This window comes from Barbus barbus, assembly GCF_936440315.1.
Source record: "Barbus barbus genome assembly, chromosome: 29".
NCBI classification, from domain to species: Eukaryota; Metazoa; Chordata; class Actinopteri; order Cypriniformes; family Cyprinidae; genus Barbus; species Barbus barbus.
In genome coordinates this window covers 20,459,937-20,481,628 of record NC_136757.1, presented here as the reverse complement: position 1 = coordinate 20,481,628, position 21,692 = coordinate 20,459,937, and the positions used below count along the sequence as shown (strand labels likewise).

The 21,692-nt window shown below is 37.6% G+C and overlaps 2 protein-coding genes across 4 annotated transcripts; both read right to left on the bottom strand.

The window, feature by feature from the left end:
- Nucleotides 1-3,687: 3,687 nt before the first annotated feature.
- LOC306849805 (AN1-type zinc finger protein 5-like) lies at nt 3,688-11,990 on the bottom strand. 2 transcript variants are annotated; one of them, XM_079385128.1, is made up of 6 exons: nt 11,883-11,990; nt 8,841-9,043; nt 8,617-8,722; nt 6,163-6,281; nt 4,657-4,764; nt 3,688-3,971 (listed from the first exon to the last, which is right to left on the bottom strand). In XM_079385128.1, the coding sequence occupies exons 1-6, from the start codon at nt 11,984-11,986 to the stop codon at nt 3,823-3,825; spliced, it is 789 nt and encodes a 262-aa protein (XP_079241254.1). In that variant the 5' UTR covers nt 11,987-11,990; the 3' UTR covers nt 3,688-3,822. The 2 variants fall into 2 exon arrangements, with proteins under 2 accessions (XP_079241254.1, XP_079241253.1); XM_079385127.1 differs by lacking the exons at nt 3,688-3,971; nt 4,657-4,764 and having other exon boundaries at nt 5,708-6,281.
- Nucleotides 11,991-12,973: 983 nt separating this feature from the next.
- On the bottom strand, nt 12,974-17,472 carry LOC306849804 (perilipin-2-like). 2 transcript variants are annotated; one of them, XM_079385126.1, is made up of 8 exons: nt 17,322-17,472; nt 16,130-16,196; nt 15,688-15,883; nt 15,486-15,568; nt 15,172-15,403; nt 13,879-14,228; nt 13,540-13,758; nt 12,974-13,401 (listed from the first exon to the last, which is right to left on the bottom strand). In XM_079385126.1, exons 2-8 carry the CDS (start codon nt 16,193-16,195, stop codon nt 13,297-13,299), a joined length of 1,251 nt encoding a protein of 416 aa, XP_079241252.1. In that variant the 5' UTR covers nt 16,196; nt 17,322-17,472; the 3' UTR covers nt 12,974-13,296. The 2 variants fall into 2 exon arrangements, with proteins under 2 accessions (XP_079241252.1, XP_079241251.1); XM_079385125.1 differs by having other exon boundaries at nt 16,130-16,211; nt 17,322-17,414.
- Nucleotides 17,473-21,692: the final 4,220 nt, after the last annotated feature.

Here is a 21,692-nt window from a genome sequence, read left to right as displayed (position 1 = left end):
CGGAAATTACGCTGACGAGACATCGAGGGAGGAGCATCCCAGGAACTTCTGTCAGATCTGCCAGACAGCTGATGATTACAGTCACGCGATCTACCAAATACGTTACTCTTGTTTAAATAAAGTAATGTGAATTGCAAAACTTTTCTCAACACATTTACGAAAACATATAATCAGTTAATTTATTAAAAGCTTGCTACAAGTTATCAATAAATAGCCTTTAGCGTGTTTAAGTAAAAAAATATTGTCTATATTAAAAAAATGCTTGTGCGGTTTGTGTAGCCTATTTCACTGTTCTTTCAACAAAAGTGAAAGACAATCAAGTCACTTTTCATATAAGACTTTACCAGGGAAATAGATCATTGAGATCACTGGAAAGAAAGGGTGGAGATGTTGCTAACATGCTTTTGTGGAGAAGAAGAGATTATCTTAATGGCACTTCCAGGCAGAGAAAACTACTGCGATATATAGAACTGAATTTAAAAGAAAATAAAAAAACTCCTTCCTTCTTTCTTTCACTCATTAACAAGCCTACAAAGTGTAAATGAAGACAGCGAGCGGAATGGTCACATTAAATGTAACAGATAAATGTCAACCCATTTAAACCCAGAGACTAAAATCCACACAAGTGCCCACAGACAGTAACCAGCTGCTGTGGTGAAACAGGTTGTCAACATGTGACAATAACAGGGTGATTCATATACAGACACTGCTTACACATCTTCTTTACTCCACTCAAAACACTTCAAGTAAATTTTCAGCAAAAGAAGACACGCTACACTAAAGGTTCCTTATTGGCATCAAAGCATTATTATGGATTGGAGTCCATGTTATTATTAAATAATAATATAAAAGTATTGTCCAGAAGCTACAATTTAAAGTTAAAAAGTGGATTTCTCAATACCCAGCTTTTTACTTCATAAGGCATTAACTGATGGACTGAAGTCGTGTGGATTATTGTGATGTTTTTAATCAGATGTTTGGAACCTCATAATGACAGCACCCATTCGGCACCAGATCATCTATTGGTGAGCAAGAGATGTTAAAATTCTCCAAATCTGTTCAGATGAAGAAATAAACTCATCTACATTTTGGATGGCCTGAGGGTGAACACATTTTCAGAAAATGGTCTTTTTTGGGCCCTCCAAATGAAAATCGCTGCTTTAGATAGTCTGGGTAAATATATGCCCAAAATAAAAGAACCACACAAGACATTGTGTAAATTTAAAATAAACTTTGTGATTTTATTGGTTTTATACTTACTCATACACATCATACAATCCTAAATTTAAAAAGAAAACAAAAAAGGTATCTGGTGGTGTCTCTGGGGGACTGGGCACGCATTCATGAATGCTGGTTAACGTACTGCCAAATACGCCTGAGCTGAAACTCACATCACCCATCCGAATGTTCAGATGAACTACTGGGAGAAAAATGAATCTCGACACCTTCACTAAAATCAAGGCAATTCTTCTTCAGTTATATACAAGGAAGAAGTCACTTCTCTATTTTGCTCAATAACATGCAATGAAGGCGGTTAATCATTGTTAGCATTGACAGGATAATGCACTGGCATACAGTGCCAACGGTCTGATAAGACACTGAAGGCAACAATAGAGGTGACCAACTGGATTTTAACCCACTGGAGCTTCATAGTCAAGCAGTTGACTACATTCACAGTTTGTGCCCACCACACTACAACAATCTCACCAGGAACTGGAGTCTAGCATTCCCATACACTGTCTGTATCCCTACACTCAAACCCTAGAAAGATAGGACTATCCTCCAGCAAATGGTGCAGACAGAAAGCGTGAGATCCAAACCCTCATTAAAAGCTGTCAGGATGCCGGCTCAGCCAAGCATGGCGTGTACACATGCCAGCTCGCTGAGCCACTTACACCTGCCTTTCACAAAAGCTCTCTTGAGCTGGCAGCCCCACCGAGGATAATGCTGCAATCACAGACGGTGCTAATTAAAGCTCAGGTTATTTCCTTAAAGCAGCAAGGTCATTACCAGGACTTCAAATCGGATACATCCACCAAAGTTGATTTCAACAAGTCGAAGGACTGTATAGGAATTCATGGAAAAATATGTACATCAAGAGACATTATGAGGGAGGATTGCTGGACAACATTAAGGATAAATACAAAATGGCTGTTTCAGCCTTTTTACAAAAAAAAAAAGTAATTAAAAACACAACCAGCACAAAGACACAAGATTCACTCAAAGGATGACAGAGAACACCACAGTGCACCTTTCTCCTTACATATGGGTAGTTAATAAACACTACATACACACAAAACAGACTTTTTTCCCTGCTGTACCTTTCCTGTTCTTTCTAAAACCTTAAACATTCTATTTTAGAATGTCAGCCACATCGTATTTACATTAGTACCTGTTCATTTGGAAAGCAGGCTTCATTCGCCCATGCAATGGGACGTTTGTTTTACATTCGTGTTGCAATGTTAATATGTGGCTGTAGCAAACTCTGCATTTGGCCTAATAGTTGTGCGAGCATGCAACGTTTGTCTGTTGGGGAAGTGTGTGCATCTTCCACTATGACCGGTATTAATTGTAAATACATGGTTTTGGAACGAAAAGGCATCGCCTAATAAACAAATCAGTAGCCGGTTCCATTAGCATCATTCATTGGTCTGCTGGTGGTTAACGAATACCTTGCTCTCGACGCTCTGCGGCTCAAAGGGCAAAGGTCAAAATAGTTAATCGCTGGCTTGCATTAGCAATAACAGGCCTGCTAGGTAAAGCACAGAGGATCCTACACTAACTGCACTTTTTGTTGCGTTTGTGCGAAGAAATTGAAGAACGATCTTGTGCTTTGATTCTGAAAAGCCCAATCCAGTCTGACTCTACTCCATCAGGACCTATAATTCTTAAAAATGCATACGTAAAAAGACAGAAATATCATTAAGGGATAACCTACTGGATTTTTTTTTTTGGACACATGCTTCCAATCCTCCAGTACCAACCAACCAAATGATAATACAAAATAAATAGAATGCAATCACACAATTCAAGCTACGTACAATATATTAATATAGATCTTCTGATGCCATACACTCATTAAAACAGAAAAGGAAAAAATCTCATTCACTCGCTTATGTCACGCCTCTTGCTACACCCCACCCCACCCCTCCCCCCTTCAAACCCCATCCGATAACTATTCATGCACCCAACATTAGCATGATAAGTCAATATATAAAAGAGAAATATTTTTTAAATGCACAGGCTGGGATTTGACATGTCGGGATAATTCATCAGAATAAAGAAAAAAAGAATAACACGGTAAAATAATTTTACATGGGTAAATGTGGGAGTAGTCATTAAAATCTATATTCTTCAATGTTTTGCAATATCAGAGAAATTCCCTCTCGATGTCCCACCCCACCCACCCTTTCCAATCAGACTCCTGACCCCACATTTCAGGGCTCCTATAAAAAATAATGTTAATATCCTAACAAAAATCAATGCCAGGGTAAAACCTAAAGAGTCCACCCTCCCCCCGATGCACATGGATGCCCACCTGACAACCAATCCCTCTTCTCCCTGGCTCTCTAGAAAAAAAAAAAAAACACACTCACACACATCTCAACCAGTCACACATTCACTCACTCACACACACCTCTGCACCGGCCTTCTGGGAGAGACAGGGAGATGATAGTTTAGGGAGTGGCCAAGCAGGGGCTGTACCCTACAACCCCACCTTATCCTACAATGAAGACATGAACCCAGTTTAGAATGGTGTTATTCAGCGCCATGGTTCCAAAACTTGCAGGTCAAACAATTTTTGCTCGTTTAGTTGAGTCCTCATAACTTCTGAATCTTCTCAGCTACCACGATGGGGTTCTCCTTGCGGATGCGGGCGGCAGCAGCTCCTCGGTAGTCGTAGGGACAGTCATGTTTGTCAGAATAACGGTGGATAGCGCAAAACAGGTTACCGCAGCGACAGTCAAAGCCTACAGACACAAAGTAAAGTCGATTCAGTCTTTTAGTCGGCCATGTTTTAACATTGAGGTCTCTAAAGAATAGGCAGGATACCAGCAAGACCATGTGAAATGCAGCACTAACTTGCAGTATGCTGTCTGACTACAGATAGAAACTAAGACAAATTAACTAAAATATATTTATAATTATATTTTAGATTAAGTCGATCTTGGAAAATATTCATAAACTACCTTTTAAAAGTTTGGTAAAAAATAAAACAAAACAAAAAACATTGTGAAATATTATAAACAGTTCAAATTTTCTATTTTTGTATATTTTAAAATGTAAATTATTCCTTTGATGGCAAAGCTGGATTTTCAGCAGCCATATTACTCCAGTCTTCAATGTCACATGTTCCTTCAGAAATCGTTCTAATATGCTGATTTGGTGCTCAAGAAACATATCTTATTATCAATACATTTGCATGCATGGAAATCTTTGTATGTATGAAAGAAATGGGAATAAGACTAAACAAAATGAATATTTGAGCTGGAATACTAAAACTAGAAGGAGATCGTCTGGTGACTCTCTCAACTAAGCAGGAAAATAAACAGCTTAGTAGTAAAGCTTTATTTTGTAAAGTTTTGAAAACTACTCAAAGATAAGTGCTGCCCAGCCCTCATTCACAAAACAAAAAGCTTCTCCCTTGGTTCTTACCCGTGAGGCCAACTTTTTTCCTACAAGTGAAGCATCGATTCTTCTTTTTGTTCTTGTCAGGAGTCTGATCTCCGTCTGAAGAAGCCTGTGCAGCTTCCCCTACTGGCCCTGTGATTAAAGACATGGTCAGCCTTTGACAGATCATTTCTAAACAATGAACTTCCAAGCTTCTGAAGACACGAAACTCTGACACTCAGATCAGTGATTTAATGAAAGATCAGTATTCATGTCTTCCCATAAAATTAAGTGAAAGGAGGGCTTTAATTTGGATAGGGTTGTTCAAGTTTTTCAAGATTTGTTTCTTCTTTTTATATTATTATAGTTTTTCATAATTAAACATATATGAAAAAGATCAAATCAAAACCACAATTATTATACTACTACATAAAACTTCTACTAACAACTGGTTTAATATTTAGTTAATATTTAGAATAATCTGCTCATTTCATTGATTTGTTGAACATTCCATGTTTCACTAAATAAAATCTAACAGCACAAAACAAAATTGTCAGTATAAATGTACACTATAATATGTGTACTATAAAATGGTTTAATGAGCAAAAATTAAAAACATATAGTGATTTTAAATAAATTTTAATTTACAAAATTATTTTCAAATTGTGAAAGCTGCAAAACTATTTAATTAACCAAAGAAATGTGCTTCTAAAGTTAAATGTTTTTTTAAAATAATTAAACACAAACACTGCTAATGATTATTCAATTGATATAAAAGAGGAGACCAAGAATGACCAGTGCTGTTATAGTATATTATATTTACTATTATAGTTTTTATTAATTTTGATAAATTTTATTTTAGTTAAAGCTTAATTCATTTCAAGGAATAAAAGCCATTTCATGGGTTTGTGTTTTAGTTAACTATAATAACCCTGAGAATATTTATATATTTAGGTATGTTTGTTTGAATGCCATTTCAGCAACAATGGCTGCATTTATGGCAACATTAACAGAATCATTTCAATACATCATAATAACAATAATAACATTTTTCAAGAAGCAATCACTATACAAAAACACAAGTAACAACAATAGTACTGATAAAAATCATATAGAATTTCAATTTAATCAGTGATAAAAATTCTGAGTAGTAGTATATTTTTATTTAATGCCATGTCAGCATCTTAGGCTAAATTCATGGCAAGAACAATTCAAAAAAATACAAGTATAACAAATACAATAAAAACCAGCAAACAAACAAGTTATATTACACACGATTTTTTACATTAACATATGATAATTCTAAAACTTTTTCTGGCAAAATTATACTAAACTCTTTAAGTGAGTTCACTTCATAAGAGTTTTCTACATAGATTAAAAGCTGGACAGTCCAATAAAATATGTTTGACAGAAAGGGGAATCTTGCAAAACATGCATTGAGTGATAATAATTCAGAAATTCTTCCAGAACAGACCTTTTTAAAACTGTCTTTTAGTACATTTTCTGAGTAGAATAATTTTGAACAATGTGCATATATGAGACTCAGCAGACCTGTGCTTTTAGACGAGTCCTCTTCCTCCTCAACTTCTGCTCTGTCTGAATCAGTGGTTGCTGTGTCCTGGGATATGCTCATAGCTGTCATCTGCTGGGTTACCGGACTGGGCGAACTACTGCATAAACACAGTCCAACCAAATACAGGGGTTATTTGTAATAATTCCTTCCTATATCATCATAAGCAGCTTGTGCTCATTAAGAGATAACCACTGAGCTACAGACTAGGGCTGGGCGATATATAAAAAAAGTGTTGCTCTCTCGATATTGTAAATTTTTACGATATTCAATATATATCTCAATATGTTTGCAGTTGCTTTTAAATAATATAAAAAAAACAGGATTTTCTTTTGCCCCCATTAAAAAAAAAAAAAAAAAAACTATTTAGATAAAACAGCTATTGGTACAAAGTAAATAGAAAATGTTTGGTGCAAATTTAAGCAGTTAAAAAAAAAAATCTAGACCAAGTGATCACTTATCACTGCTTTTTATTAAATGAACACTTGAATATGTAACTGAAGTAGTGCAAAACAAGTACAGAAAGTGCATTTTGTCAACTTTTTTAGTGCATGCAATTCACAATTTACACTGTGCAACTGGGGGAAATAATTAAACTGGGATAAGATTTTTTTTTTTTTTTTTTACAAGTTTTTAGCTAAGAACACAAGTCTGTCAACTGTCTCTGGTTTAAGAGAAGCTCTGTGGCATGAAACTATGTTCCCACTGGCACTAAAAACCCTCTCAGATGGGAAGCTAGTTGCTGGAACAGGTATTTCTTAGCTGATTTTGCAAATTAGGGGAAATGTTCCTCATGGACGCTCCACCACCATGAGCACAAATCAATAGAATGTGGACTTATACATGGCTTATTTTACCTCATAGTGTACTGATTCATTATAGGCTTTTAAATGAATACCAAAGACTTATGCACTCTCTCGGTCTATATTATGAAAACTGATAAAACAAATGAACAATATTATAACAGTGAAATACCTAATAGTAATTCCAAATTGCAATAGCCTACGTTTCTCTATTCAAACAACAGGGGTACACATAAGTACATACATAATAAATAATTATTAATAAAAAAGAATAATTCATATTTAATTAATTAAATATTATAACTGTATTATAGCAGTTCTGGCGCCTCAGTCTCTATATACTGTACAACACGACATACAGCAGTAGAGTTACTCTGACAGGACACTGCACTTATTCGTGATCGCAAAAGTACATTATTTTCATACAAGCCTTGATGGTTAAATGTTTAATTCGCGCGCTGGATTGACATGCGCTTTTTCTGAGCGGATACAGCTGAAGCACGCACACTAAAAAGCCTGTCTAACAGCGCCCGATTACTCAACTAACTTATCTTTTGCGCTAATACTGTCAAAACACACAAGGTTTACATACAGACTCAGTTGGTTATGTCTAAAATTAAAGTAAATAGTTAAGAGAGAAATGGATGCGTGCCTGTATATTAGATGCATGCAGCAGGTCTTAAAGGGAAAGGACACTAAACATGCTGTCGACTGTCATTAAAGGGATTGTTCACCCTAAACTTTTTGTCATTATTTACTCACATGTTGTCCCAAACCTCTATTAATTTCTTGTGCTGAACCCAAAAGATGATATTTTGAAGAATGAGGGTAACCAAACAGTTGCAATAAAACAATAAAAAGGGAGTATTAATTACAAATACAATTATTTTATATTAAACTTAAAAATAAAATGCTTAAATTTATTTTTTTTATAGTATGTGTTGCCCTTCTGTGCCTCGGCTGCACGAATGTTATAAATTGCCAGGTTGAGGTCATAAATGGTTTGAAATTTGTGTATTGTGTCGATTGTGTGAGGTGATGCGTTTCATACAAGATCTGGCAACTGTACAACCTTGGAATAAAACATTGATGTGATTATTCATATAACTAGATTTAGACCACAAATTATGGGAGTTTCCCAGGAGAAAAAACAAAACGAGAGGGGGGCGGGAGATGGGCGTGAAATACGGGAGTCTCCCGGGAAAAACGGGAGTGTTGACAAGTATGCGATAGTCATAGTTTTCATTTATTGACCTTATTCGTCTCGTCTTCGTTTCATGTTAGTCATGGGAAAAAAGCTCAAAGAACATTTTTTGTCATTTTTTATTAACGAAATTAACATCTCCATTTTCCTAATGTATATAAAAAATTTAAAAACACCCTCCCCCACCTCACGTCTCTTGCACGGTAATCCGTAAGGGGACGTAATATTGGACGTTCGGCGTGTTCTTTTGGGAAAGTATGCTTGAATTTAAAATGTTCGATATTCACGATATTTTCACATTTTACATCGTCGTCAAACTTGTGATATTATCGCTAATATTCTATATATCGCCCAGCCCTACTACAGACTGTTTTGCACTTGGAGCAATTGAAGCATGAACGGTCTCAGATTTATAAAGGAATACTTACCTAGACGTGCGTTCTTCAGGTGGGGTAACAGCTTCTGTAGTGGGTACAGGTGTGGACACCACCGTTACCGCAGATGCCCCTGGGGAACCTACAGGAGATGTGGCAGCTGGAAGAAACGAGGAACCTAACAATGAACTCTGCTTAACCTCAAAACAGAGTGAAAACATTCAATTCCTAATGCAATAGGCGCATGTGACATGTAAATCAATCTCCCAGTATCCTACCTTTCTCACCTGGGGGACTGTTTCGCCCCCCTCCTTGTTGTCTCTGCAGATGTTCCTTGTAGCAGACAGAGCACATTCCATTGGTGCGAGGGTTACCATAGAAACCGCATCCCATAGTGCAAAGCATTGGCACCTGCGTCTGATTTGTCTCCTGAGCCATGCTGTTTAAGAAGGGGGGGTAAGGGGGACGGGAGAGGGCGATCCTAGAATTCAGGATTAAGAATTAGTAAGCATAAGACAAAAGGCAATATTTCCTCACTGTGACACATTCCTGACACATATGACTTTTTTTCTTTGAAAAAGAAAAATTTACTTCATGTAGATCTTTTCCATAAAACCTTGTATCCATTGACAATCAAGCTCCACAAAAGGTCTATAAAAGCATCATAAATGTTATACAACTCATATGCTAAATTACAAGTCTTCTGAAACCACACGATAGCTTTGTGTGAATACAGCATATGAATCATATTAGACATTAGTGCTTTTTTGTCCTTTCTGTGGCTTTACAGCCCATGGTCATTGTGAACTTGTATTGAATATATTAATGTGAAAACTATTTTTGTTTTCCTTAGAAGAAATAAACAGCATACAGGTTTGGAATGACATGAGGGTGAATAAGCAAATGGAACAATTTTCATTGTTGAGCAAAACTATTTGGTTCCCTGTAAGTTGTCCTACAAAAATGAGTACTGAGCAATATTAATAAGCAATATGTAACCGCTATAGAGTTTGGTTTGGTTTAAGGATAGTTGCTTATAATTAGGTATAATTTAAAGTTAGTACTATAAACGCATGTAAGGAATAACAAGGACACTTTAAAATGAAGTGTTACCAACTAAAACACTATAAATGTATTAAAAACTATAAATATATAATTGCTGGATCATAACACATGCCAGACCTTGTTAAAATGAAACTAAAGTTGTTTTCACACCTAGTTTGTTTAACCCTTTCAAACGCTCTCGGAGCGGTTCAGCATGTATATGTGAACAAACCATGTGATCTCAGACCCCCTAAAAGGACCCAAAAGCGAACCGTACTCCGTTCGTTTGTGGTTCGATATCTTCATGATATGCGAAAGCTTGAGAGGACCAAAAAAAGAACTGGGTTCTCTTTTGAGTCCACTAGATTGTGAACACCAAAAGACTGAGGTCACTTTCGGCTGGTTCCCTTTCTGGTTCACTTTAAGGGTGCTTTCACACCTGCCTCATTTAGTCCGGTTGAATCGCACTAGAGTTCGTTTTCCCTCTTGGTGCGGTTCATTTGGGCAGGTGAGAAAGCAGCAATCGCACTCGGGTGCGCACCAAAAGCGGATCAAACAAGCGTACCGAGACCTCCTTGAAGAGGTGGTCTCGGCACGCTTTCAAGAGAACCCTGGAGCAGTTCGTTTGTGGTGAGAACACGATCCGACCTTAAACAGACCCAACCGCAAAAAGAACTGTGCATTTTTGGACTAAACCAGCTGCCTTAGTCAGCTGAGCTGTGCATTATGGGATGAGGAAGTGTTTGTTGACAGTTTTCAGTTTAGCATGGCAGGTCGCGTACAAACTTGGGGTTGTGAGGAGGTGCGGAGCCTCAAAATAGCAGTGTGCTGTCTGCTGCATTTACTCCTGTCTTTGTTTACTTCCGGGAGCACCGTTGGAATTTTCCCACATGCTCTTTCTGACCAATCGAAAAGCAGTTTAGGGAATGCGTTCAAAGACGCATCTAGCCAACAAGTGAAGCGGATGTTGTCACGTGACTGCATTTTGGTTTGTTTCAGCTGGTTCGGACCAGAGCAAACAGTGTGGTGTGAAAAGGAACCAAAACGGCTAAAAATAGCTACAATGTATAATTTTTTGCCTTTGGTCCGGACCAAATGAACAGAACTACAGATGTAAAAGCACCCCAAGTGAACTGGGTTTGGTTCTCTTAAAACGAACTATATGTGAAAACACCCTAAATGCATAAAATTTGATATATTTTGAGCTCTTGACTTTGCTTAAAAGTTTTCAATATAATACCCATTCTATGTTGTTTATTTACTCTTGACATGGCAATATATTTTTTTTTTTAGGAAGAGAGAAGTTAAGACACAATGGCCAGGTTTCACAGACAGGGCTTAGACTAAGCCATGATTAGGCCATAGTTCAATTAGGACATTTAAGTAATTTTTATTAACATGCCTTATAAAGAATATTACTGGTGTGCATCTCGAGACAAAACAAAGGCACTGACATGTTTTAAGATCAGTCAGTGCAAGTTTATTTCAGTTGAAACAGCTCAGAATTACATTATAGTCTGGGACTAGTCTTAAGCCTTGTCTGTGAAACCGGGGCAATGTTTGTCAATGAAACTAGTGAAACTGTTTAATGTTGTTGAATTCCCAATACAGTGAGCAAAACCCCAACTTTAACTTATTTGTTGGTGACCCTGCTAAAGGCTAACAATATGCTGCACGAAAACAAAAGTTCCTCTGTTTGTTCGCGTTTTGTTTCCCAAACAAGCAAAGAATGATCCAGGTTACTGGAACCTAAACAGCCTGCTGATCAAATGACGATTTACAATCCGACAAAAGTTGCGCTTCAATCCGAATAAATTACAGCCAGTAAGTGTTTAATGTTGAAATAGTAGTTTACCTTAACTATCTGAAAGGCAGATTACCAAGCAAACGGGGAATAACTAAGGTTATTTTGGAGCATGTCCAGGAAAAATCAGCTGAGAGCGGCTCCGCAATTAGAAAAACATTTAGCACTAGCTAGTCTTTGACCCGAGGAGCGTGATAAACAACAATTCGACTTGGTGTCAGCGTCAAAGCGAAGACGAAAGCGAATATTTTCATTCGAATGTAGTTAATATTAGGCACAGATGACCGCGTTAAAATCGCTGACCAGATGAAAGTCATTTTGTTTGTGATACTCAACTAGCCAGGCTAACAGGCTAGCTCTGCTAACGGCTAGCTGACGTGATGGCATGCACACAAAACGGATAGCTGGGCCCTCGAGACCGTCCCACGGACACTTGCGGTGGCTTAAAAGCTCCGTTAGCTCGAATATTTACCCGTATTTCCGTGTGATTGAGGAGAATGCGACGACCTTGATCCACAGAAATCTGACAGAGTAGGTTCCTGCTATGCGCGTGCGGCCTGCTTCTCTCAACGTCATCTGAAACAACGGGCGTGACGTCATCCGTAGCGCAACAATTCATTTTTTGGCCGTCATCGAAACCTCATCACACTTCCTCCAGTCCAGTCCACACCAGCAATGCTGCCAAGTATTTATATAACATGCAGTTTATTTGGGTGAAAATGCAGATATCGTCATGTGCAATTTATTGGAATGTGTGTGCTTTCACTGAGTGTCAAAGCTTCCTATTTCAGCTCCATTCTCTGTGAATTATTCATTTAACTGCATCCACATGTTGCTGTAATATTATATTCATGTTATTTTTACTTGTTCCACTTCTCTCTCTCTTCAGAACATTGGATATAGAATTGAAAATTCTTGTTTCATTTTGGTCATTTTTTACAGAGGGAATCTCTTTTATCACTCCATAAATCTGAAAATGCTGTCAGCAGCAAGAATACAAATGCCTTTTATGTTTTAAGGAATAAAATGTTACATAAATGACAGTGAATGATATATGAACAAATCCCTCAGTAAAAACCTTCAGAATGAATAAAACGAAGTTTTGGTGAAGTCAAGATTTCTGGGTCAGTGCATGACAAAAAACGACTAATTTTTGATAAAACAGCCTTTGACTATATGTATCATAATTGAAATGTACAGATGCACATAGATAAAATGTGAATAAATCAAATATGCACTTAAATATGTATTTTAAATGTTTTCTTTCCAGTAGTCTTAAAGAAGACGTGTTATCGAGGCGAAAACCACAAAAATGACCAGTGCATGAAAAATTATTACAATGATTTGCCTGTAGTGTCTTGCCTTACAGCCAAGAGCAGAGCAGAGATACTCACTATAACAGGGCACTTGCTTCTGTGATATTGTATAATCTTAAATATGCTAAAATGATTCATTATAAAATATGACCTCTCTTTAGAATCCTTTATTTGTGCCCAGGAAGCAAAAACAAAGGGTTGTTATGCAAGAGTAATGATATGAAAATCATGTATTATAAAACCAGTGTAGTATGCATGGTTTGCTTTTATTCAGAAAGTACATGTATTCAGTATTTAAGTACCACAAACTTTTCAATGCTACACAGCAATATATCACCCGCAGAAACTTTCTTACTCTACCTAGTAGTGGTTTCAATGCTTGGTTTAGAATACTGACAATGATGAAATTATAATTTGCCATTTTATACTGTAATATAAACAATTAAGTCTGAGCCTAAAGACTCCAGTTAACTAAATTTTTAAAATGGGAATAGTTACAAGATACATCAATTTGGACTATATCTTAACCTACTGCATCAAAAAAAAAAAGTTTTAAATTGTACAGCATTTTCAATCGCCTTTCTCTGTTATCTGAGGTGCAAAAGGCCCAACCAGCCAATTGAGAGGAGTGTTATTGACAAGGTACTCCACGACTCCATCCAGTGATTGTCGTACCTGTTAAAGGATGAAAATATACATTAAACTTTCTAAATTCTACATACATTTTTAGAATAGAATAAATTTTTAGAATAGAATAAAATATATCTCAACAACTGCTATGTACAAAACTGCATACACTCAAATTGACTATACCTGGCCGATCTGCCGCCGTGTCTGCTCTAAGAGAACGGGTGTGAGTGTTTTGGTGCTGCTCAGTGATGCCTGGAGTTCTCCAGCTGTATGTCGAGCATTCAGAAGCTGTTCCTGCACAGTGCCTGGGAGACCCTGTACACTGGACACAACCCCTGAACATGCCGCCTTCAGCTGATCACTCAAACCCCGTACCATCAACAGGGCTCTCGACTCCAGCGCCTATGAGGAGGCATCCACATATACACACTGAGAATGTGTCTGATAGACAGTCTGCAGTAAGACATATGAATATTCATAGACATATATCGTATTGCATTCCAAGTAAAATACAAACTGTACCTCTTTTGCTGTATCCACCTCTGTCTCAGCTGTTCCTTTCTCCTGCAGTTCTTTGGGCTGCCCTTCCTTCCATTGTTTCCATCTCTGCAGTAACTGCTCTGGAGCGCCTCCTAGCTGCTGGTTGGCACTGGCCAAGGTAACCCGGGCACTTTCCAGCAGGTCCATAGTGCTGGTCATTTGAGTCACAGCTGCATGCGTAGTGTCTCTGGCTTTGTGGGCCCTAATGAGAGACTGCTCAAGCGCCCTCTCCCGAACTTTGGCAGACAGTTTACCCAGGCGGACAAAATAGCTGGGTCTAGTAGTTACTATGAATCCTTCTTCCTCACCTGGTCTTGGTTCAGCCAATGCAGCTGCAGGAAGAACAAACAACACTGATGTCATACATATCTATAGTTTTAAAATATTTAAAATTGTAATGTTTTTTTAAAAGTCTCTTATGCTCACCAAGACTACATTTATTTGATCAAAATACAACAAAAAGAATAATATTGTGAAACAATATTCCAATTTAAAATATCAGTTTTCTATTTAAATGTATTTTAAAATGTCATTTATTTCTGTGATTGCAAAGCAGCAGCCATTACTCCAGTAATCAGTGTCGCATGATCATTCAGAAATCATTCTAATATGCTGATTTGATGTTCACATAACACTTCTTAATATCATCGCATTGTCAAAATGATCCATTTCAAAACATTTATGCTGGAAACCATGATACAAGTTCAAAAGAACAACATTTATTTAAAATGGTTATTTTCATTGTAAAACTATTTATTGTCACTTTTGAACAATTTAATGCATGCTAGCGGAATAAAAGTATTAACATCTTTTAAAAAAATATTACTGACACCAAACCTTTGATCAGTATACTTTTGAACATATAATGCATAATCATAAATATAAAATGTACATGAAATCAAATGTTTTATTGTATGAAACACTTTGAGATTCAAGTCAGTGTGTTATTCATTTTATTTTAATAAATTTAATTAAATTTAAATTTTATTTTATTTAAGCAATAGTGGGACTTGAAAGTGTTTTTTTCCCCTGCATTTCCTATTGCTTCATTTTGGTTCATTAGCTGTTGCCAGAACTGAAACAAAAAAGTATTTCCAACAGGAATGTGCTCTTCATCATTTATTGTGATAATGTTTATTCAAACCCAAGGCTAATTTCAGAAACATCTTTGGATTGTTTTAGCCAATTTTACATTTAACTTGAATAATTTTTCAGATTTTTAAATAATTATGTTAAATAATTAAATTACCAGGTCTAAATTGCAACTGCACTCACCAAGCTCCTTTTCACTGATTGGAAGGTTCTGATCCACCCAGTCTTCAGATTGCGTGAGGGCCTTATCTACACCATCACTGACCATCTGGCCTACACGGGTCCCCATGACAGTGTTTATGCCACCGGCCACAGCCATACGTGTCTTTTCCACACCACCTAGCACAGCCCCCACCACAGCATCCTTTGCTCCTGTTACTGACTGGTACATCATGCCTACTGTGTCGGATACCAGCTGCAATGGAAATACAATGTTGACTCATGTAGCAATTCAAGTGCTACAAGTTGAATGCAGAACAAGTCAGTCTAGACTTTACCTTGTCTGCTGGTTGTTGCAAAATTGGAAGGTTTTCTTCTACCTTCTCCAGCCCTTTAATGGCATATTCATTTACCACTGCAACTACACAAGAGAAAGAACACAAAAACAACTGTTGTTATTTGAAAACCAGTAGGAACAACACCACAAATAAAAGACAAGGCATAAAAGATACAAACTACATCTGAGATTGAGATCCTTACTCTGAGGTTCCAGTCGGTCTAGTATGGGTTTGGAACCCGTTGAAGCAGCAGCACCCAGTGTGCGCACCCCGCTCTCTGCAACCTCCATTACTCCTTTTAGCAGCGGCACGCTGTCTTTAGTAGAGCTGTAGGCATTATACACCGCACCACAAGCTGAACTCACCAGTGGCAGGTTGCTCACTCGGGATACCACACTCTGAAACACAAATGGTAAAGTTTGTTGCTGTTTATTCTCAGTTTTAATGTAGAATTAACTTCATTTATGAAACAGAGCAGAACGAATTCCTGAAGTGTTTGTAAAACCATTGTTACACAGATTGATGTGTTAAATTAAATGTCACTTTATGCAAGAATGGTTTCATTATGACTTAAAAATTCAGTGTTTCATAGTGACTTCTGTTGTGAAACTGTCTGTTGGTGAGATATGAAGCGTGTGACTAACCTGCTGTTCCTGAGTAGCTTGTGATGCCTCTGTGTCCTTCTCTGCGATCTTCCCGTTATCTGCCATTCTGTGGAAGATGTTGCTGTATTAATCAGAAAAACTGAACCATTTACTTCTCAGGTAAACACAGCCAGATCGATCTCATAAACACAAACACAGGTGATAGTACACCAAAAAGTGAGAATTCTGTTATTTACTCACCCTCAAGTTGTCCCAAACCTGTATGAATTTCTTTCTTATGGTGGTAACGAAACAGTTGATGGTAGCCTAGCCATTGACTTAAAATATCTTCTTTTGTGCTCAAAAGAAGAAAGAAACTCATACATGTTTGATACAACGTGGGGGTAAGCAAATGATATCAGACTTTACATTTTTGGGTGAACTATTACCTTTAAAACTCACATGCAGCCTGGTCCTAAATCAAATGAGAAAATGATGAAAGAATACTAAACTATAGAAAACTATTCCAACTCCAGTCCTAACCCTACAATCTAATTGGTCAGTTGATGTTGCTTCAGGACCAAGAATGAAAAAGTAGATTTTTAATAATAAACCGTCTGTGAGTAACATAAATATTGTAATCTAGTAATGAGAAATGAAGGAACAGTAAAGGCGTGTCCTCTCAACCTCCCTTTAGATTGGCAAATTAATGGAGCATTAATAGCATAGCCCATAAAAATCTATTTTATGACACTTATAATGTTCGGATAATTTAGGGGAAATCAACTTTCGCTAACAAATCAATCATATCTTCACTATACTTCAAAGAAGTGGGCGTTAGTATAGTATGGTAGTCATCGTTATTTCTCGTAATGACAAATCAAGAGCGTTGAATAGAGGAAAGGGCGTAAACTTTCACCCACTTCCTGAAGAATTTTATTGTTGCGCAATTCCGTGTGGAATCTGACAGATAGACGAGACCGAAACGATAGACAACCAACTTTAACAGTAGCCTATAATCTTACAATGGACTTATTCTCATACTGTAGTTTACAATATTGAAAGATTTTTTGTTTAGGCGCGGGTTTTTGGAGTGCGCAACTGGATACAAAACGCAATCGTAGGCTCGCGCTCTTTGAGAATAACAAAAGTCTACTGACATCACATTAATTGACCGATGAAAAAGTGTTGTTACATCCCGCACACTATCGTCATTTTCCCATTCTCTCAGACAGCTGTCACATGAACTGACCTGCTATTGATCCGCTGTCCTTCAGTAGAAGTGTGAATCTCTAATGCTGTCTACTGGTCAAGAGCCTGTGTGAACTTGATGCAATAAAAGTGCAAAGTTAGGCGGAGTTCTTTGAAACAAACCAATCAGCCTTTCTGAAACCTCTTATTATGAAACTACCCTCAATTATTGGTAACTACTTTTAAATCTTTGCCTTTTTTTAGCATAGTTTATATAATTATTTCCTTAGAGCCTTAGAACGTTTTCTCATCGTAATTATCACATTTTTGCTGAAACAAAAGCATAATGGTTTATTTTCCTTTCTTTTTCTTTTTAATGTCTTTTTTTATTAAATAGGCTACCCTTAAATATTACTGTAAAATGCCTTTAATAGCTATTAGTCCAGGTGATATGAGCAAAATTTGAGGTGAAATGTTCACTTTTTCATAAAAGCATGAAATTTGGTACACTTGTATTGTTTGCGGCCCTAAACATTTTCAGAAATGGAGCCATAACAAAAAAAAACTCGTGGTTGCCATGGTTTTGATGGTCAAGGATTACAATGATACCATATACAACAACATAAACTGTTCAAGTGAAGAGTTAATGGTGAAATCAGCAATGAGCATCACAGCATTTACAATAGTCCATATTATGGCTATTATTATTGTTTCTTTGATAATATTTTATTCAATAGTACAATAAAGGGATGTTTTAATTAATTATTAATTCGTTACATTTAGCGCTTTTCTGGGTACTCAATGCGCTTTACATGGAAGGGGAAATCTCAGTCTCAACTGTGCAGTATCCACCTGGATGATGTGACAGCAACGCCCTCCACACACCAGCTAAATAATATTTTATTCAATAGTACAATAAAAGATTGTTTTCAAGAATACAATAATTTATTTCAGAGATTTTAAAAAAAATATGATCTCAAGTAAGTGTATTTTAATTACCTCTCAGGTAGAGTCAGGTAGGCGGTAGTATGTTTCCAATACATTCTTGTTCTCTCTCAACAATGCTCTAACATCGGCAACGAAATCTTGCTAAACAGTGTCATATCTGCACCTCTTCTGCTGCACCTCTGTCATTTTCTGTGGGTCTCTGGAATTGTCAGTCAGCTGTCAACAAACTTCATTCTGGCCATTGGTTCTCAGTCTACTCTTAATATCTTGGTCTTGACCGAGACCTGGATTGGTCTAGAAGACTCTGCAACCCCCGGCTGTTCTCTCTAACAACTTCCCTTTCTCTCAACACCCCCCGGCAGGTTGGAAGGGTACTGGTCTTCTCATTTCTAATAATTGGAAATACTCAACCCACTCTTCCCTATGCATTAAAAATTATTTTGAGTTTCAACTACTGAGTAGTTAAACTCCATATTGCAATGATTTATCACCTTCCTGGTCATATATAATCCTTTATAGAGGAGCTGTGTGGGCTGCTGTCCTTGTTCTCTGTGGATGGCAGTCCACTTGTAGTCTTTGGGTGACTTCGAAATTCTTCTGGAGAAGCCTTACACTGCAGACTTCCACTTCGACTCCTAGCTTCATTCGATCTCAAATGGCTTACCACCACAAGCACTAACAAATCAGGAAACCAGCTTGACTTAATTTACACATGCAACTGTATCACAGACAACATTTGGTAAAACCTCTAGACATTTCTGCTCATTTCTTTATTATATTTAACCTATATATTACTACCTGTGTGCCACCAATTATTTTTAGGCAAAACTCTTCCCTCTCTTCCTTCACCCACCTATTTCCCTATTTCACTTTATGATCCACTTTAACTTCATTGAGCAAGTGAGGCAAAGCAAACACACACCTATAGAGGTGCAAGTTGAAGGAAAAAATATGATCTAATTGAAAGAGAACAACTGCACACTCACTTAAGCATAGATGTTCATGTCATGTTCATTCATGTCAAGACAATATCTGTCTAGACTGGCCAGTGCATACTACCCCTTCTAACCTAAAAAGTTGCCACATATATCATCATCTTTACTGTATTTGTCCTGAGCAGTCTTTTGGGTGGTTCACCAATGTAAAATAAAAATGTCTCTAATTTCTAATATAAAAACTTAAGTATGCTTGACCAAAATTTTTTTGGGGAGAAGAATTTATTGAAGATGGTAGTGTAGCAGTTCTTCAATAGCGATGTTAGCATGTCTTCCTTCAAACAATCTCAACCCTTGAATCCTAGCTTCTCCCAAAGTTCTGACTGTGGGATATAATTGTATACCTGAAGACAAAAGGGCTAGAAACAACAGATGCTGTTAGGACCTTCCCACTAGAGATCCTGCAATCTACAAGACGTTCCTGAGGAATGCTGTTCCTTTGTTATTCTAATGGAATGGACCATTTGGTTCACAACTTTATAGACACAGTTATATTATTTCTTTCACAGAATGACCACCTGAACTTTAACCAATCTGGTTTCAGCAGCGGCCATTCAACTGAGACTGCTTTGCTGTAGCCCTGCAGTTAGAGAAAGCTTATTCTAAATCATCGGTTCTTATTCTGCTGGATCTATCTGCCACTTTTGACACTCATCAGATTATCCTGTCTACCATCCCAGGATCTGCACTCCACTGGTTTGAATCTTATCTCACTGGTCTTTCAGGGTTTCCTGGGGAGGAGAGGTATCCAAAGAACATCAACTGGCCACTGGGTTTCCTCAAGGATCAGTTCTTCACCATATACACTAAATCACTGGGACCCATTATACAAGCACATGGTTTCTCCTACCAAATTGTAGCATTGATGGCACACAGCTCTATCGTTCATTTCAACCAGACAATCTAATAGTAGCCGCATCGATCTCAGGCTGCCTGACAAACGTCTCGGCATGGATGAAAGAACATCACCTGCAGCTCAACCTGGCAAAGATTGAGCTTCTCGTTTTCCCTGCCAATCCGACTCTACAGCACGATTTCATCATCCTGCTAGGTTCATCAAAAATTATTCTTTGGTGACCAGTTGACCTTCAAGGGCCATATTGTGAAGACAGCTCGATCATGCAGGTTTGCATTGCACAGCATCAGGAGGATCGGGCCCTTCCAAACAGAGCATTCTGCACAACTTCTTGCCCAGGCCCTTGTCATTTCTAGGTTGGACTATTGCAGTGCTCTTCAAGCTGGACTTCCGTCATGCGCAAACAAACTTTGACAAATGTTTCAGAATGCAGTGGCACGGCCGGTCCACAATGAACTAAAAGGGCCCACTTCACACCTCTCTTTATCTCCCCGCACTGGCTACCGGTTGAGGCTCACATCAAGTTCAAGTCATTGATGTTTGCATACAGAACAGCCACAGACTCAGCACCCTCCTACTTTGTCCTCACTCTTATGAATCTACATCCCCTCCAGAAGCCTGAGATCTGTAAGTAAGTGATGCCTTGTGATAACATCACAGAGAGGCATTTTCATTCACCTTTCCTGGCTGGTGAAATGATCATCCAACACCTGCAGTAATTAACAGAACACCCGACATGTTATCTGACAGCAGCACTAATTTAATCCTATACCCAACCCATTTGACATAAAAACTGGGACCCGAACCGCACCTGTTTTAAATCTCCTATATGAGGTAGAAAAAAATAATTTATTAAAACTTTTATTCAAATTGTGAATAGATTAAATGCAGAAAGCAAGCAAAGAGCGCCCCCTTTAATATAATCTCTACAGCTGTCAATCAGTGGCAGCACGATTGGCTACATTGCTCACCGTGTACTGGACTGAGTCAAAATAATCTTGGTTACTGGACCCGCAACCCGCCTGTGATTGTCACCGTCTGGCCCGCACCCTACACATAAATATTAATCCACCCGTTACATCAAATATTAGCGATTAACCTGTGTGTACTTGCCCGCATGTAGGACTCTGGCTTTCCCCTTGTGGACAACATAATAGACAACTCTGGCCCCAGAGAGTGATTGTAAATTAAGTTTACATGAAATATGTTTGAAATTTCATCCTGCATCTTCTGAGATTTCATTGTAATCCTTCTCATAAAATCATTAAATTAACCATTAAATGTTCACCTGATTGCATTGCTGTCTGCGTGTCATGTTAGAGCGTTGTTGAGAGAGAACAAGAATGTATTGGAAATATATATATATATCTCTGAAATCTGAAATCTGACAGTATTCTTGAAAAAAATATAGTTTAATGTATTACTGAATAAAATATGAGTTAATTATCTAAGAAATAAAAAATGAATAGCCATAATATGGACTTTTGTAAATGCTGTGATACTGTGATGCTCATTGCTGATTTCACCATTAACTCTTCACTTGAACAGTTTATGTTGTTGTATATGGTATCTTTGTAATCCTACTATTGAAACATAGTGGTAGACATCACCTTTTCTGTGTTATCATGTTTGG

Coding starts and splice junctions, on each gene's coding strand:
- LOC306849805 (XM_079385127.1), bottom strand. CDS start 11,986: ATGACGTTGAGAGAAGCAGGCCGCACGCGCATAGCAGGAACCTACTCT. Junction 8,723..8,840: donor CAGTCCCCCAGGTGAGAAAG/GTAGGATACTGG, acceptor CGTTTCTTCCAG/CTGCCACATCTCCTGTAGGT. Junction 6,282..8,616: donor CCTGAAGAACGCACGTCTAG/GTAAGTATTCCT, acceptor GTGTTTATGCAG/TAGTTCGCCCAGTCCGGTAA.
- LOC306849804 (XM_079385126.1), bottom strand. CDS start 16,195: ATGGCAGATAACGGGAAGATCGCAGAGAAGGACACAGAGGCATCACAA. Junction 15,569..15,687: donor AGACCGACTGGAACCTCAGA/GTAAGGATCTCA, acceptor TCTCTTGTGTAG/TTGCAGTGGTAAATGAATAT. Junction 13,402..13,539: donor CACGGCGGCAGATCGGCCAG/GTATAGTCAATT, acceptor ATCCTTTAACAG/GTACGACAATCACTGGATGG.